Raw genomic sequence first — 18,490 nt, forward strand, 5'->3', positions numbered from 1 at the left:
GGCTTTACAAATTAAAGAGAAGGTTCCAAACAGGTAATTTGTCATATCAGTACTGAATAGAATTTACTCGTTGCCACCCTCGCATGAATTTGAAGTGTCAGTCTGAGTCTAAAGACTTTGTTTGCTTACGCAGTCTTCATCAGAGCTTGTGCAGTCCAAGTAACTTGTCTAAATAGACATGAACTCCCCTGAACTTCAACAGCTTCTACACGACCTCCAAAACAAAACAAAACACCCCTCAAAAAACCTGAATTAACAAATTCATACTTTCATTTAAAATAAACTGATTGAATAGATGCTCACAAAAGAGGCAACATGTAGCTAAGAACTTTTTAATCGTTTTATTTCAGAAATAAAAGAAAGGCAACATAACCCATTTACCAGAGATCACAAAAATTACAGACTAAGTCTTGCTCACTCTTTCCCAAAACTCATTCCCTGTGCCAGCAAGAAAAGCTCTTTCGTTTCCCACCAGCCTGATCACGCAACTGCCCAGACAAACCCCAGGATAAAACAGACCATCGTTTAGTATTATTTTAGTTTATCACACAGATATTGGAGTAGCTTTCTACAATGTTTCTAGTTAACTGTATTTTATCATTTTTTTTTTTTTTTTTTAAATCTATCTGTATCATTTCCCATAGAGCTAATTCATGCTTGAAATCCAAATACAGAAGTACACCTACTCAAAATATAATTCAAGGCAGATCTGCAAACGCACCAACTGTTGAAACTGGTATAATATTTGCTTAAAAGCTAGTAGCTGGGCTCTGAAATCATTCATCAGCATTTGTGCTTCTTCCAGTCCAAATGCTAGTGAAGCAACACTGGCAGGCAAAGAAGGCAAGGATATATTTCAAATTGAGGGCAATGTTGTGTAACTAAGATCTGGACTGATTACATATATGCACCGATCTTTCTCTCTGGTAAGGGAAGAAGGAGAAGTAACAGGCAGAAATATTAACACTTGATGGAAATATAGATACATGGCAAATCGCCTATTGAGCACAGTTAGAAAACATTTTTACTCTATTAGGAGTAGCTTAAATGTGTAATGAGTATGACAAACTTTTATTCTAAATTTCAGCCATCACTTTGAACACCAGTTACACCATAACTGGGTGATACTTTCAAGTTAATTGAGAAAAAATACTTGTTGAGATTTTGGCCTCTAGAAAAAAAATAGCTTCAGCCATGGCTTCGTTGTATGAACACACTGCATATAGCTAAAATATAAACACTTTCATTATGTCTCAGTTCTCACTACTGTAGGTCATACTCCAAAATCATAGATGAAACATCAATATGCTAAACAAACTCCTTTGAACTATCAGAATAAAGAATACTTCTTAATCCAAATGGTTTCAATTTCTTTTTGTACCAATTAACTAAATTGCAAACAGTGCACAACATACCAGCATGCCTAAAACCAGATTTTATCCCTTTTATTCCAGTATAGATACATGCATATTCATACAAACATACCATTTTCAATTAGACTTTCAATTCTGAAATCCAGCTCTGGCTTAAGCAACAAACAACAACATCAGATTACAGCAGTGAAATAACTTCAGGAGCTATTGGGAATAGTTTAAGACATCTAAGCTTGTAATTCAATGTATTCAGAGGTTAATATTCCATATGCTTGGAAAATCAATGTTTTTCAATCTAAATTCTTGTAAATGAGAAAAAACATTTTTCACCCCTTACAGAAGTAACTGCCCTCACTGTCTCCCTCAGATCAGTTATCTCTCACACCATGTTAATAAGTAGAGATTTGCTACCTTCAGTAAGTGTTCGAAATAAAAATTACATATATGAGATAAGCTTCCTATTCAGCCTTATTTTTGACAACAGGAATTAGAAATAACCGGTATTTTACCAGAACTACTCCATAGGTGTTATTTTAATTCAGGAAGACAAAACTGAAATTCAAAAGGAAGAACCTACAAATACACACATTACTAGAAATACTAAATGATCTCAGCTTTTTAACATGAACAAGGTTATCCATAAGGATAATCACAGTATCACTATTTAAGTCTTATTGTGCACTAAACTAAAAAAATGGAATAGAACTTTAAATTACGTTTTCTCTTGGAAATGAAAACTTTTTAATTAGTTTCCTTGAAAACACCATGTTTTTAGCAAGCAGTAAAGCACTAGTGTTGAAAGGCACTAGGATTGTTAGCTTGTGTTACTTACTGTTTCCAGTACAGATACAGGCACTTGAAAGCTTAATAAATCAAGCCTGTAAAAAAATTGTGAGGAATTCTGCTACATTCAATAACATTTTCAACAGGTTGTCCTGCAGTTGTATGGACGCAAAACTCATGTGGTAATTCTCTGTAGCACGCTTTACAAGTTGGATCTCTCTTTGGCAGATACACGAGAAGTGGCTTGTGTGTATGTCCTAATTACATCCTAGAAAGTGATACAAGAGAAATATTCAGAGCAAATTTCATTAAAGCAGTTGCAGAAATTGCAGGGGGGAAAAAAAAAGTACAATTGAGCAACAATATCTTATTCTGTATAGTCAGACAAGTCCCATTAAAGTGTCTTTTTTACCACTAAGGAAAATAGAAAATCATTTGGTATGAAGAATCAACCTGAACACCTTGCAAAGCATTTACACTTATTTTCCAAGCCTTTGAAAAGCAATTAACTACATTAAATTTAATGTTGATTAACCAGTAATTTTGTTGTAGAACCATGTTCCCTCATTTTGTAATTCCACACGCACTGACTTCTCCCATTTAAAATCAAATGCGAGTTAAAATAGATTCTTCATTCTGGTAAACATAAGAATAAAACTAAAATATTTGGTTCAACAAAATTCAGCAACACAAGTCACAAGTCATTAGCGCACCTTTTTCCCACTTTCAGCATTGTATTTGTCCAGCAGTGCCTGAATACGTGCGCCATAGTCAGGATGAACATCAGTGAAGTTTTTCACCTAAACAGGAAGATAACATGAAATACAATAACTTTATTTCTCTATTTGAGACATTCTTTAACATTTCCCCTATTCTGTGCGCTATAATCATAACACAGAAGGAAGAACAGAGGGATGGAAAAGCATTTTCAAAACTAACAGTCAGATTCTCAGCAACCAGAAAGGAGCAATGAACACAATGAATCATTGTTTCTATAAGGATATATAAAAGGCCTGTCCTGAATTTAAACAAAATTCCACTAGGAAAAAGCTCTAGACCCACCCTGAAACTCATCATCTCTTCCTTAACTAGAGGAAAACGTTAATAAACCAGACAACATCCCTGATGTTCAGCATACTTCTAATTTTTCTCATTGGGAATAAGTCCTTCTAACACACTCTACATTATTGATACATATTTACACATTAAAATGTTCTGTTTGCAATTCCTGTATAAGAAAGGTCTACAAATCATCTAGAAGCAGAATTCCTTATCTTCATTTCCAGGCATGCAGTGCTACTTTGGCAAAGTTGCTAAACTGCCTGGAAGAGTGTGGGGAAAAAAGATCGAAGACTGAAAGCAAATAGACTACTTACAGCTCTCTTCTGAATGAAAGGTTGAGCATCTTTAAGATGATCAGCGATATTTTTACACAGCCTTTGGCGTTCATCCTCTTTCAACACTTTGAGATAGAAGTCTCGCACCTTATAATTAGAAAATAAATTATTTTGACATTTCCAAAAGCAAGTCATTCTACCAGCAGCAGCCTGACATTTAGCTACTACTTCTTTGATAATAATGAATCCTACCTGTAGTAGGGCAATATTTAAATTCACCTCCATATGCAACCAATTTTTGCTGTTCCCACTCCCACCCCCTCGAGCAAATCCACTAACAACCCTTACCATTTCTAGCTTAAAATCACGGATACTTACCTAGTTAACAAAAACAAGTACATACTGCTGCACCCCAAATTAAGAAACTGGAGCTCATTACATTACGCGCATATTCTAGTTTTGGTATCTGCAGAGACCAGTTGCAGGAAAACTGAAAAACTAAGTATGAAGGCTCAGAATATGGTGCAGGAAAACTGTAAACTAAATATGAATGCTCAGAATATGATGTCAGAGTTCTATGAGAACTCATTAGTGGTCCTGTCAGAAAGAACTCAGTCATTAATCATTATTAAGCTGTACAGAGATCTTCCAAAATTTTATAAGCACTTAATTTTAGGTTATCCCAAACGCATCAAAGATATCCATGTTTGATTGATCCTTATTAATATCGTTCATACAACCTATATGCTCATCTTCTGTAACAAGCAGTATAACATCCCTTTATGCATCATACCTGAGACACGTTATCTTCATTTGCGCTACTGAAACGCTGCACATCTCCTGAAACAGACATGCTGCTCTCCTTCAGAACAGGCTGATCTTCTGGACCAGTAAAGCTATTTGGATAATAGTTCGGGGCACCACCTGAAGAGGGAACACAAAAAATATCAAGAAAAATAAAATAAATAAATAATCTAAAAAACAATTACCCAATTTTGATTCACCTTCTTGAAAAGAGTTATCCATATACAGTTATCAACAGTAGCATTCTTCCAGCCAGCATTTAAAAAGCATTTAGTACAAGAAGAATTTACATAGATCTCAGGATTAAAAAAAACCCGCTTTGTTTCAAAAATTAGGAGGCCCGACCACTTCTTCTACACCATTGCTCAGAATTTTAATAAAGTCATGGGAATCATTCAAGATTTTAGTCTAAAGGCAATGAAAACATACTTCCGCCTGCTTATTTGAAATCTTGTTGAATTTGACCCTTACACAGTTTATTTTAAGCACAATGAACTTGCAAAGTTTCTTAGAAGTGGGAGCTGTTCTCAAGTTCCTGTTTTCCAACACTTTCACTTCCTCCTTCATGAAGTTTTATTCATAGCCCAGAGGAATATGTGGATTTGGCATGAATTGGAGCTCAAGTACATACTTGCTTATATTTAGATACAAGTCAGTCAACAGTGGGCAAACACTGACAGAACGTATCACAAAGTAGAGGTGAATTTAGAATTCTAGTCTGGGGATTTACATTCCTGCCTTTCAGTTTCTTGGAAACCGGGAGAAAAAAAAATGGATTAATGCAAGAGATATAGAGCCATTATACATATGCATATACAACTTGTATGCAGGCATACAATGTACAACGTGTGTGCACTCAAATTGCAAATGAATATTTTCCACAAGTGACTATTACACACAACATCTGAAAACCCAATTTGGAACGATCAGCTTCTTGATACAAGCCAGAAGTTGTAGTAACCAAAATCTATATACTTCTAAATAGGTAAAAAAAGACATCTATGTTAACATAGTAATGTTTCTCACTGTGAAACAAGGAAGTAAAATTAAAATTGTTTAGAAAATATCTTCAATCTGCTGTGAAAATAAAAAGCTGCTGTACCTTCAAAAATAGCATATTTTAAGGATTTCTTTTAGTACCTTGGTTGTCAGACACACACATGGGCCCGTCCCTCTGGTAATTGGCTATGCGAGCCCTGTAGGGGCAGTTCACAGGAATCTGCAGATAGTTTGGTCCCAGACGATGTCTGTGAGTATCAGGATATGCAAAAAGACGACCCTAAAACACGCATCACAAACATGAAGAAAAGCTCTTTCAGCAAACAGCAGCTACGCAGTATATCCCAATTAAAATCGTTATACACTAAATAGTAAAAGGCAGAAGACAGTTTCCTTTGCATATTTATATATTCCTCACATAATTTACAGCACATTCAAAGTGAAACAGACAAACTGACTTCACAAAAATACCTGTGAAAAACAGCACGCAGAGTTGTATTTACACAACTTGGTATTTCTTACCCATTACCAACAAGATTTGTTTCAGAACACTAACACTATTCTGACACAGGTGAAAGGTTACATGTCTAGAACTGAAAAATACCACAACAGTGCTAAACATCAAGGAACAATATCAGTATTTTCTCACTTGTAAGCAATTTTTATATTTAATTTTAGATTTAAATTTAAGATTAGTTCTCTCTGTATTTCAGAGCACTTGAAGTCCACTTCTCACACTCAAGAGTTCCTAATTCCAAAGTATTCTATAAAAGTATAAGTAAGCAAGCATTGCTGCTAAGGCCTTACACAATTCTTCTTGTCAGACCAATAAATTTCGTAGCAAGAAGTTACTGCAGATGCCCTCTAAATTTTGGATTTTCCATTCCTTCAGTTGTTTCCATTCTGTTAATATTTAGACACTGGATAAGCATATCAACAAATTGTGATTATTTAAAGACAAAAAAAAAACAAAACAGTTGCTTTCTATCCGTCAAGTTATTTTACTGCTGTTACATAAAGTGACTGCAATGCTTTCATAAACAAAACATGAGATTTCACCCAAGGAGCACTATACAAATAGTAGATTACCTGCAGCATCTTATCAGGGCTAGGTTCAATACCAGGTGGCATGTTGCTAGGATCAAATGCCATCTGTTCTACCTCCGTAAAGTAATTGACAGGATTCCTATTTAACACAATCTTGCCCACCGGAATGAGAGGGTAGTCACTGTGTGGCCAAATCTATATGAGAAAATGAATGCGTTAAAATAAACATGATCAGTATTATGCAGCTTAAATAACAAAACAGGCAAGTGCTGCTTAATAAAGTCTCAACTGAGAGAAAGTACATTATTGAAGTATTTCCTACTTTGCTAACAGACATTCTGAGGAATTTGTCCTTTGAAATTCATATGGAGCATTTGTGCATATGATTTCTTCATGGCATAATCCCAGCACCTGATTGCTTAAATGAAATACCCACAGGCACTTGAAGAGATGCCTCGGAATGCAGTATTGTATGTGGAACTGGTAGCATGATTGTTCTCTGCTACTAAGAAAAAGCAACTGGATATACTAGCCTTTCTTTTGTCATGCTGCAGTTTCAAGGTCAGAAGTATTTAGACATTTGGGGAGGTCAATATTTGAGAAAAAAAAGAGTAAATTTATATTACTACCTTCCAAAGTGCCATTCTTTGGAACAGCAGCTGGAAGTCTGACATAAAACAAGACCAACATCAAGACTACACAGTGCAACTGTTTCAGCAAGGGAGAACAACAGAGATACCTTAGTCAAATCAAAAGGATTAAATGGGAACCTCTCTGCTTCTTCAAAAGTCATAACTTGAATGTAGAAAGACCAGGAAGGATAGTTTTCATTGGCTATGGCGTTGTAAAGATCACGAATTCCATAATCGGGATCAGTAGCAGCCAGTCTCCCTGCTTCTTCAACAGAAAGATTTTTGATGCCCTGATCAGTCTAAAAGCAACAAAAGCAGTAGAACCAGGTATGACATGCAGAAATTAAAGGAAATAAATAATAATAACAACAATGTGTTTTAACAAGACTCAAGAACTAAAAGCATGACTGTCCCAGTCGACAGTAATACCAGTCTGGGTAACAATACAGCTGGCTTCCAAGTAAAAGTGAGTTCTCTTATAAAACAGAAATAAATGTAATGCTGTACCACATAAAAACAAACATGAAAATATGATCTCTACATCACGTAAAGTGAAGATATTTCTCCTTTCCCCCCATAGGATGGAGTGCTCCTCTACTGTCCCATCACCTCATCTCTTCCCACAGATCACATGCCAAAATAAACTGATGGAGGGTTAGCAAATACTGAAAGTCCAAGATTCACATCTTTTTAGTCCATCTTTTTAGATATTCTTCTGAAATTTCTTTTCTTCTTCAATTTCTCTGACATCTTCAACAGGAACTATAGTGCTGTTTTAATAATCTTCTGACAACTCAAGGACTAAAATCTGCTATGCAGTCCCTCTTAGTTTAGAATAATGGTTTCTCAAGCCTTGCTTCAGGGGTAAACATCCAGGCTCCACTAGCTGGAGTTTAACAAGTTAAACAGCTCCACTGTTTTTAAAACAGAGAAGTTGTTTGCAAGTGGGATGTGCCACTGAGTTACTTCCCAACAAAGTAGGAAAGTTCTACAAGCTTCAGCCGCAGAGATCTCAGAAAGAGGATTATATTCTTTGACCTTACATACATCAGTGTAGTAGTTCTACAGAACATCCTCTACATATATTAAATGCATGCAATCAATTTGAAATCACGTGCACAAAATATATGTTAAGTATATGCACTAAGTAATTATCTTCTGAATTAAAGTAGAGGTAAAATACAGAGCATTCAGACAATCTTCAAGTGGAATTCAGTATGAAGTCTACTTCCAATAGTTAAGTGGAGAAAAAGCACACCTTAACATGGAATTTGCAGTAAACAGCTCCCCCACTAGCATTAACGAGTTTAAAAGTATGAGATCCATATCCATTCATGTGACGATATCCATCAGGAATACCACGATCACTGTATGTGAAAGACACCTAAAGAGAAGAATCCAACAACATTAGCTCATTTAATTGCTCAGTTAAACAACAACTTGAGAGTAGGTCACTTACTATATGATATGCATCACTGTAAATATTTAGTATTAAATACTGTATCAACATCATAGAGAAATTTCAGTTTCTAATAAACTAAGACTGCTTAGATTTTCCACATGCAACAAGGGTGCAAAGAGTTACACCCACTTTCAATATTAAAGGAAAAATACATCAACCTAGTGAAAGTGTTGTGATTTTCTCTGTAACACAGAGCAAAAAAGCATAGATATTTAAATAGAAATAAGATTTTCTATAAAATAAAGAAAATCTGAAATTTGAAGTCCTAAATAACTAACCCTTCAGTGTCTTTAGGCAATAAACATAGCACCATCGTTACTCAGAATGCTGTTTTTCTTTTGATTTACAATCAAACAATGCTTGTTGTATCTCTATTCCCAAGCAGTAGTAACTGGAAAACTTCCATGTATAGGAGTCCATCTCATTTTAAAAAACACAACTGCATATCAATTTTCCTTAGCTTTTCATATAGTATTCTTTTTCATATGCTGACACTAATATACAGGTTCGTTGTTAATCAGCTCTCCCATGGGCTTAGTATTAAGGAAACATACAAACCTCCTTTCCATCTCTATGTAAAATATGACCACAAAAATGAGAGAAATCTAGCTTTTTCATACTCTTTAAAAGAAAAAATGCAAAACTAGAAGAAAGTGCTAATAGCCTTAATATCAAGGGTATTAAAGGCCTTTGAACACTACTGTGCCTAAAATATTAGGCACAGGCTTCCAGAAAAAAGTTCCAGCTAAAAACATGCTGCCATAATATGAAATTCAAGAAGAGAAGCTTACTTGATGCAAAGACTCAGGGCGAAGACTCAAGAAGTCCCATACCATATCTGGATCCCTCAAATGAGTCTGAGGGTTCCTCTTCTGGCTATGGATGAAGGATGGAAACTAATTTGCCCAGGGAGAAAAGTGAAGAGATGAAAAAAAAGTTTTATTTCATATCCCCAAATACATGGGATATAATAAACAAAACCTTGTTCAAAACAGGATTGACAGTTTTAGTCAGTATTTTTAGCTATGAAAGGAACAAAACACTGAAGAATTATAAAGCTTTAAGAAAAATCTTCTGTTGCTATTTATTTCCTGCGATCAAATTTGTTACCCTAATTTTACTGATTTGACTATGAAAGCAGAATATTTACCATTAGGATAAACAGAATGTTCAAAGACAGAAAATGCTTTCAACTTCTGTCCAATGAGAGGCAAACGCTCTTAACTTTGCATATGAACACCAGTGAAGCTGATCAAACTGGAAGGTTAAAACCACTATTTGTTTACCTGCTGGCTGTTATCCTGTAGGATGTGCACTAGCAATAACTAGGCAGGCTTGCTATTGAAATAACAATGTAAGTAATAAAGTATTAGCCTTTTTTTTTTTTTTTTTTTTTTTTTTTTTTTTTTTTTTTTTTTTAGCATCACCTTTTCAAGGCAAAACCAGTTGGGAACACCAAACAGATAGAACTTAAAAGTATGTCTAAACAACTTTTGCTTCTCAGTAAAGCATGAACAAGGTATGAAAAAATTTTGGGTCTCTTCCACAAAATACCATCATCTTCAGTGCTTACTCACCAACATTGCATCCCGAATAAAGAAGATAGGAGTATTATTTCCTACAAGGTCCCAGTTACCTTCTTCTGTATAGAATTTCATTGCAAAGCCTCGAGGGTCACGAACTGTATCAGCTGACCCAGATTCCCCAGCTTGAAGAAACACAAACATATGGAAGTGTTATGATAAGTAACCAAAGAATAAAACTAAGATACTAAGAAAATGGTTTTTGTTGTTGCTTGTTTCTAACTAAAATCTATTGCATTCCAAGAATGTTTTGCAGACTTGCAATAATACTTCAGGGAGTGTCTGAAGCAACTGAATTAACTACAAGTACATTACTTTATAGCATTAAATCCCATTTTGAAAGCTCTCACTTAGAGAACAGCAATTAAGTAATATACCCAATGAAAATTCAGCTTCTTACAGAAGACTTGCAATGTTTCATTAACCCCTTGCTTTATCCAAAGTAATCTTTTCAGCAAGTGAATTTATACCACAGCAAAAGTATCCACCACATGTCAGCAAGTGTTCTGGAGAAATTCAGCAACTATTAATGTTAGCCATCATTAAGAAATAACTAGGACATCTATTTTCTCTTGTAAAATGATTCTGTCTGCTACAAAATAGAAGCATGTTCAAAGTCAGCAGGAAAAGGAAAGGTAACACTGCAACTCCCTACTTTAGCACTATCTATTTATCAAGCTCAGCTACATGCCTTTTCTCTCCGATAGAGCATTCCAGAGAAAGGCCAGTAAGCCAGAAACTACAGGTCCTTGAGATTTGTTTGTTTGTTTTTTCTTTTTTCCTTCTCTTTTCCAGTGCTACTTCCAGAACTAAATATTCATTAGAATTTATTTTAAATATAGATAAACTAGTCTAGTAATACACACCTTTAAAAAGATCATTTTTCTATCAGGTATACTGTATTGCTTTATAACGCATACGTATCATAGCCAGTTCATGCATTCACTTCTTTAGCAAAAGAAACAAGATGGTTTACAATACTGACTATTCCCACTTGCCTAAAACACACTTAGCAGCATTCCTCTCCAGAGCATTCCTACAGCATAAGAGATTTCAGGCTTTCAAATTTAAAGAGTAAAGCTGCTGTTTTAAAGTGTTGACCATGATCCCTCCAGAAACAAAGCTTTCATAAGAACCAGAAATAGTACAGCCCACCCTTTCTTTCATGCTCCAGTGGAAAAAAGTATCCACAGTGGGCTGGTGCCTGGTGCCGCAAGGCGTAGAACCAGTTTGCTATTGTTTAAGGTCTTAAAAATTAAATAAAATTCTCGGAGGAGGGATTTGGTAACAAAACATCTAAAACATCTTAAGGACAGCATAAGTGCTCTGTAACTCAAGCACTGAAATCAGTGCTAACTATGGGATATATAGATAGATAGATATAGATTTTATATCATACATACGCACACACATATATATATAAAAATAAAGATACACAATTTTAAAGTCTTACCAACAGTGGAGAACCTTATAGCAATTGGAGTTCTTTTTCCAATGTGTTCAAACACTTTTGCCTTGCAATACTTGGTAATATCATGAGTCACTTCAAAATAGCCAAAGGCACCTGAAGAAACATAGTTTCAAAACATCAGATCTACATAATTTCCTTCCACTCATACCACATATTATTCAATTATGGTTAAACACACAACATTAAGTAAAAAAACAAGCAAACAAATATGAAAATACAATGGCTTAAAATCTATGCACTAAACCACCAATTTGTTTGTACAGATTCAAATTTACAACAAAAAATCTAGTCTTCCCACTGCATACCCCTGCCCCCATCTTAACAGACTGCTAACAGTTCCTGGCAGCAATACAGATCTCACTTCTACTCTACATAACAATAAACAGTAACTCTTTGAGTGCTCTTCTGCCAAGATTTTATACATTTACCTCAGAGGAAGATAATATTTCTTTGATCTTGGTAAATGTTTCAGAATCAATGGTCTGTCTTTAAGCAAAACAAAGCAACACAGTTCTCCCCACCCTACAAGAGGACCATTTCTACAGATTTCTATTACAAGATTCAGTCCCATATTTAACTGTTTTAGAGCAACATGCAACAGAAACCAGTGGTGTCAGTTCTACATGACTTTTTTTCTAGTTCAAGTATTAAAGATCATCTATCTTCGGCAGATAGATATGTCAAGTATTAAAGAGTGAAGTTTTTAATCAAAAAACACAGAAACAAATACTAAAACTCAGATGCTTAAGACATCCTTGCAGAGAAGAAGGGTAGTTGGAAACAACAGACAAATGAAGCAGAGTACAGTGAATAGTATAATATATAAAAGAAATTAAAGGGCTATAATTACATTTCTATATTTTTTAATAGTTTCAGTGCTTCAAATTTCAGCTTTGACCCTTGGCATAATGACTGGTATAAATGTAATCAAGTACTGCAGACTTATAGCACTTTAACTGTTTATTATAATTGAATTACTACAGGTATTTTTTGTGGTTGGCTTTGTGGGTTTGTGGTTTCTTGTTTGTTTTTAAATTTCACACACTTGATCCATTTACCTTTGGATCAAAAACCTACACATAGTTTTTCTAAACCAGGCCTTACCTGCCGCTCTCACTGTTGTTAATTAAATGATAGATTATAATACAATTCAATCCAACTGTATTGATATGCCAACTCAAAAGCTTCTTACTACATGATCCCACAGGTAGAAAATCATACTTTTAAAACATACCCGCTCCTTTTGCATGCACAACTCTTTCAGGAATCCTCTCTCTGTCAAAATGAGCCATCTCATCAGTGAAAACAACATCTTGAACAAGAAGAGGTCCTCGTGGCCCGACTGTCATAAGATTAAGCTTATCTCCTATTGGATTGCCAGCAGCAGTGGTCAAGGCATCTGGCTTCTGAAAGGAAGAAAATTACTATCAAGACTAGAAATTGAAAGTCTTCTATCTAAACTACATAATGCATGTATCTGTTTAACTGTTGTGTCACAGGACACCAAAAAAAGTGTGTATCATGGTTTCAGCTAAGTTTTCTTCACAGGGGCTTATATGATGACATGGATTTTTGAGGAAAGCACTGAGAGCAGGTTGATGTTTCAGTTGTTGTACAGCAGTGCTTACTCAGAGCAAGTACTTCTTTAAAAACAAACTTCTCATGCTGCTCTGCCAGCAGACTGGGATGCACAAGGACCAGGGAACGGACCCAGCCAGTACAGCTGATCCAGACTGACCAAGGAGACATCCCATACCACATAGCATCATGCTCTGCAATACAAGCCACAGTAAAAGTGGAAGTGAAGCCATTTGTCCTCCCAGAGAACGTTTACACACAATGAGCTCTGCTTTCCTAAAGTAGCTGAATATCTGCTAGCCAATGGAAAGTAGTAAGTGAATTCCTTGTTTTGCTTTGCTCACATGCATGGCTTTTGCCTTAACTAGCAAACCAACAGCACACAAGTTCACTTTCCCAGTTTCCTTTCCAAACCCATTCAGGGAAAGAAAGCAAGTGGCTCTGTGGTACAGGGCTACCCACTTGTGACATACCATAACTCCATCTTTTCAGCCACCCAAAGTGGGGCATAAAGGATTCAAGATGATGACAGATTTGATAGAGCGGGAACAGCACTCACACCAGATACATAGGTGCTTCAGCTGTTTAGCTGCTAACAGGGCTTACTTGACTTACTGCATAGTAGGAGTTTGGTGCTTGTTAGTGGTTGTTTTTGCTTCTGCCATTTGCTCTACTCTTTATCAGTTTGTTTTGCTGTGCTTATGAACATTCTGATAACACCTACAGCCTGGACTGGACAGGCCGGGACTCCAGACTGAACTCTACTCAGAGTAATTATCAAGGAGGTGGTGGAGTCACCATCCCTGGTAGTGTTCAAGAGGTGTCTGGATGAAAAGCTACCAGATATGGTTTAGTGGTTTGTGGTAGCAACAGTAATGGAAGGACGGTTGGACTAGATGATCTTATCCTGTAGGCCCTTTCCAACCTTGTGATTCTATGATTGTGCCCTGCAGATGAGCCCACATGAGAGTACATACAGCCCAAAGCATCTGTGGCCATGGGGAAGCCTGAACCACTGCAAATACACCTCGCAGTGTCTGTGGATAAGGCCTTGTGAAAGTACCTCAAAGCATCTGTACACAACACAGCAGGCGTGCCAGAAGTGATCTCTAAAAGGACTGAGGCTCATTGAAAAGGCCACACCACAGCAGGTACTCCTCAAAGCGACTGTGGATAAGTCAGTGCCACAGGATGTATGCTCCTGAAGAGGCTACACCCTGTTAATAAGCTCACAGCAGAACAGGCAGACCTCAAAGCACCTATGGAGATGGATAAGTCCACAACATAGCAGACAGACATCCGAAGGGACTGTGGCTCATGGTAAGGTCAGGTGGAAGCACGTACAGCTCTAAGGGACTAGTGGCCAATAGGTAACAGTATAGCCTGGTTTGAAAGGAATGAAGGTGGAAACTGTAACAGACACAGCTTTAAACTGTTGCAATCTATGGGTTGAGTTGTGTGTTACAGTTACATCCAGCTGCAGGAATCACTCAAACCACAGGACTAGCCTAAGTACTTCAAGCTCAGCAGAGACCCAAGCAGAGCACCCATTGTCACACAGCAGCTCCACACATCAGCACCCCTTTATCCTCAGAGCTAATGTAACACACAGAAGCTTCCACATTCCACAGGAGCAGTCCACAGACCAAAGAAGTGGTATCTTTGTATTAGCAAAGCGTGGTCATTAGTGAGGATATGTTAAAAAAAGCGTGGGACTTGAGCATGGTATGGAGGAAGGGGCAGTTATGTCACGGTTTTGACTAGGATAGAATTTATTTTCTTTGTAGATATTCACGTGATGCTGGTATTCAGATGTTTAAAATGAAAACCTTTATGGCAGCACATCCATGTTTCAGTTGCTGCAGAGCTGTGCTTGCACAGAGCCATAGACTTTCTCCCTTCTCGTGTTACCCTGACAGCAGGAGCTGGGAAGATACAACTAGGACAGTTGACCCACACTGACCAGAAGGATGTCACACAACATCTGCTCGCCAAAGGGAAGCTAAGGAATGAAGTCCTTGTTCTGCTTTGCTTGCACATACAGCTTCTGCTTTACCCAGTAATCTGTCTTCATGCCAACCCACGAGTTCTTGCACTTTCACCTTTCCAGTTCTTTCCCCCATATCACCTGCAGAGTGAACAAGTGGTTGCATCTACTGGAATTCTACAGCACATTCAGTCTATACTTCCACTTCCCTAAATACATTATATACATACATACATATACGTATATATATAAATAACACATAAGCTTTTTTCTACTGTGTGTATATCTGCACTATGTATAAATACGCTGTGCCAAAGATGCCAGTGCTATTTTACTGAGTACTGCACAAAACACAAGAAAAGGAACATTAAGCCAAAGGAATAGATGCTTTAATTAAAACATTATCTCTAGCTCGTCAAGAGAAAAAAGGAAACGCAGAAACTGTTCTCAATATTATTTCTTCTGATTCTCATACTTATATCTTGCTCAGTTTTCAATCAAATAAAAGGATTTCACTGCTCGCTTTGAGAAGCCGCCTGTTCAGACTGCATAGGAAGTTCTCCTATCCTGAATTATTCTAAGGGTTTAGTTTCTTAACATGATGATATTCTAATATGCAGACCCCATACAATTTAGCACCCCTAAAAATCTGCAGGATAGAGCATAGTTAAGCAGTTTATAATTTGAGGTGATAGTTTAAGTTGTCATTACAGCTGATTTTTTTAACTACAATTTTAATACATTAAGTAAGTAGAAGAACACTGCCATATTCAAAGAACTTCAGGAAAAATTCACTCATCCATTTCAGTCATTCAGCCTAGTAAATGTCAAATACTCTGCTTCAAGATATTCACCTTGCACAAGTCAGTGCAATTTTCCAGCTCATTATCCTGAACCATTTTCCATACTTAAGATTTTTGTGACCGTAAGGTCTTTTTGTGCAGGCAAACTTTCCAAGAGGTCCTTTACAATAGCGACACTTGAAGTATAAACACTTCCAACTGGCAGGATATATATAGTCACCTTAGTTTCAGGATAATGGCATGCAGGGCACACAAAACAACCTCCATCTCTGTGAGGTGAGAGAAAGAACACCACTTTAGCTTTAAGAGAACTCTCAGACTGCTTCTGGAGTTGAGCTTGCCTGTATTTTCAAATGGTTGGGAGCTGCATACAGTCAAAGCCTTAAGAGATAAACACGCAGATTTGAAGCACAGAAAGGAAAGAAACAAAGCCAGGAGGATTTTAGCCACAGCTGTTGTAAACACCATACATCATAGTGTGTTCTCCCAGGCATTTCTGATACTTTGCACCTTATATATGTCACTTTAAAATTCTAATAAGTCACCCCTACCTTCTCTCTTGAGGTCTCATGACTCCTTATGAAACACAGACTCCGTGTTACCTCCCAATCTTCACATTAACCTTGGCCTATATTTAAATGCTGTTTCATTACAGAAAAGCTGGCACTAATACAAAAGGCATTAGCTGCAGTACATGAAAATACTATAAAACATGGTGGAATATGATGAAGCCACAACCGATCGTGGGAACGTTGCCTATATAGAGTGCTGTTTAGAACAGAAAAAAGACTACAGATAACTATGAGCAGTGGGAACTATGGCAGCCACCCATGTTTAGTAAGGCTGCCATCCTATTCAATCAGTAGGAGTGTTTAATACCATATACATATTTCTGTCAGCAGATACCGAGCAGCAAACTGGCACAGGGGTTCGCTGAAAGGGAACGGCAACCAAACGGTGCAACATTTACACCCTCAGCCAAGCACTCTGGCACACACTCTGCCTTTGGAAAGCAGAGTCCTGTAGAGTTGTTTACGTGATTTCAACCCACCTTTCACCCCAATCCAACCCCCCATACCCTACTTTCACCGAGTTCTACCGCTGTGATAACAGGACACTCGATCCCTGCCAGCCCTCCGCATAAGCAGCGTCCTCCAGCCCATTGCCGGGCACCGATCAGCTTCAGCCCTGCCCAGCGTCCGTGCCAGCAGCACCGGCGCCCGGCTGGCAGCCGCCCCTCCTGGCCGTTGGGCACCTCACCCTCCCCGTGCCCCGCAGACAACGGCCCGTGGGCCGGCTGGCAGCTCTCCGAAAGCCGCGCTCCGTAGCCCTCCGTAGCTCGCTCCCGTCGTAGACCCCAGCGATACCTGCGAGCCTCGTTGGCTTTGCCACCGCTTCAGCTGTTCCGAGGCAACGTCCCGTCCGTCAGCCATTTTGTTAAGCTTAGGAGACCCCCGAGCAGGAAGGGCGTTGCGGAGCGAGAGAAGCACGCGCAGGTCCGGCTACTAAGAATAGACGCTCAACTGCCAATCTCAACAAGCCAACCCAACCGAGCTCCGCTGTGCCAGCGAGTAGCGGGAGCAACCGCACCCACGGCACCTACCCCAACGCTGCGCCCACCCCCTCGCCGTGCCGACCAATAGCCCCGAGTCCAGCGGGCAGCGCGAGCTCTGAATGGCTGAGAGGAACGTCAGTCGGGAGAGGGACCCCCCCACCCCCCCGCCGCCCCCGGGCTGAGTCGCCGAAGGCCGCTCTCAGCGCCTCACCCGGGGGAGGCGGGGGGTCACGTTATTCCTCCCCGTGGGCTGTGAAGTGCTGCCTCGTTAGTTAAAGCGTCTAATTAGCTGTGTGTAGACACCGTTCTGTTACGCGTTTTTAATCTCGAGGTCCCCCAGCTCTGTAGAGTCACTGCCCTGGAGCTGTTAAAGGCAGATGTGATACTGCGGGACAAGGTTTAGAGCTGCCATAAGCATGGTCTGACTATTGGGCTATGTGAGCTTAATGATGCAACCTTGATGGTTCCATGATCCTATAAAGTGGGGAAAACACTTTTCTGCAAGGTATTACTTCTTAACGGATATTAAAAGTAGCCTAACTCAATATCTCAGTCAGAAAGCTCTCTATCGGGTAGATAGTTATTTAAGGCCCCCAGTTACAGTGATCATTTCAGACACTCATTCAGACTTTAGTACTAATCTCCTTGCAAGCTTGTATGTTTTTAAGATGACTTCCTCATATAAAAACAAATAAAAAGGTCTTCCCGTGGAGACTTAACATTAGGAGAGCATCTACGCACATGTTAAAATCAAGCAACTTAAATATGATTTTGCTTAACCAGCAAAATGGAAACGTGGATATCATGAAAAGCTTTTGTTTGCTTTTCCTTTAAAGTTTAACACTTTCTGCAAACAAACGTGTGTATATAAGCCTGTTGGATACAAACCTGCTTCAAAATAAGAGTAACTTTAAAAACAGTTCTCCTCCCTCTAATAAAACCTCCTTGTTATGGTTGTAATGCTAGAGAAAAAACACGTACGTATATATGCATGCATACCTGTCTACAGAAAGAACAAGAGGAGATGAATTATTGGCTTGTAAAATATGCCAAAATACAAGAGAAAGCATCTGGCA

At 38.2% G+C, this 18,490-nt stretch overlaps 1 protein-coding gene across 1 annotated transcript; it reads right to left on the reverse strand.

Annotated features, from left to right (window-relative positions):
• Nucleotides 1–592: 592 nt before the first annotated feature.
• Nucleotides 593–17,473, reverse strand: CAT (catalase). The gene is made up of 13 exons (XM_072338642.1): nucleotides 17,227–17,473; nucleotides 12,726–12,897; nucleotides 11,474–11,584; nucleotides 10,015–10,145; nucleotides 9,229–9,333; nucleotides 8,234–8,359; nucleotides 7,083–7,274; nucleotides 6,386–6,538; nucleotides 5,438–5,576; nucleotides 4,287–4,417; nucleotides 3,533–3,640; nucleotides 2,870–2,956; nucleotides 593–2,424 (listed from the first exon to the last, which is right to left on the reverse strand). The coding sequence occupies exons 1-13, from the start codon at nucleotides 17,290–17,292 to the stop codon at nucleotides 2,359–2,361; spliced, it is 1,587 nt and encodes a 528-aa protein (XP_072194743.1). The 5' UTR covers nucleotides 17,293–17,473; the 3' UTR covers nucleotides 593–2,358.
• Between the last annotated feature and the right edge of the window lie 1,017 nt (nucleotides 17,474–18,490).

The sequence above is a fragment of the Excalfactoria chinensis genome, chromosome 5 (assembly GCF_039878825.1).
Source record: "Excalfactoria chinensis isolate bCotChi1 chromosome 5, bCotChi1.hap2, whole genome shotgun sequence".
In the NCBI taxonomy this organism is placed as follows: domain Eukaryota; kingdom Metazoa; phylum Chordata; class Aves; order Galliformes; family Phasianidae; genus Excalfactoria; species Excalfactoria chinensis.

What these genes read in the sequence shown, in the direction of transcription:
- CAT (XM_072338642.1), bottom strand. Translation starts at nt 17,292, where the DNA reads ATGGCTGACGGACGGGACGTTGCCTCGGAACAGCTGAAGCGGTGGCAA. An exon ending in ACTGCAAATTCCATGTTAAG is followed by an intron (nt 7,275 to 8,233) that starts GTGTGCTTTTTC and finishes TGTTGCTTTTAG; the next exon opens with ACTGATCAGGGCATCAAAAA. An exon ending in GTGTGTGTCTGACAACCAAG is followed by an intron (nt 4,418 to 5,437) that starts GTACTAAAAGAA and finishes TTCCCTCTTCAG; the next exon opens with GTGGTGCCCCGAACTATTAT.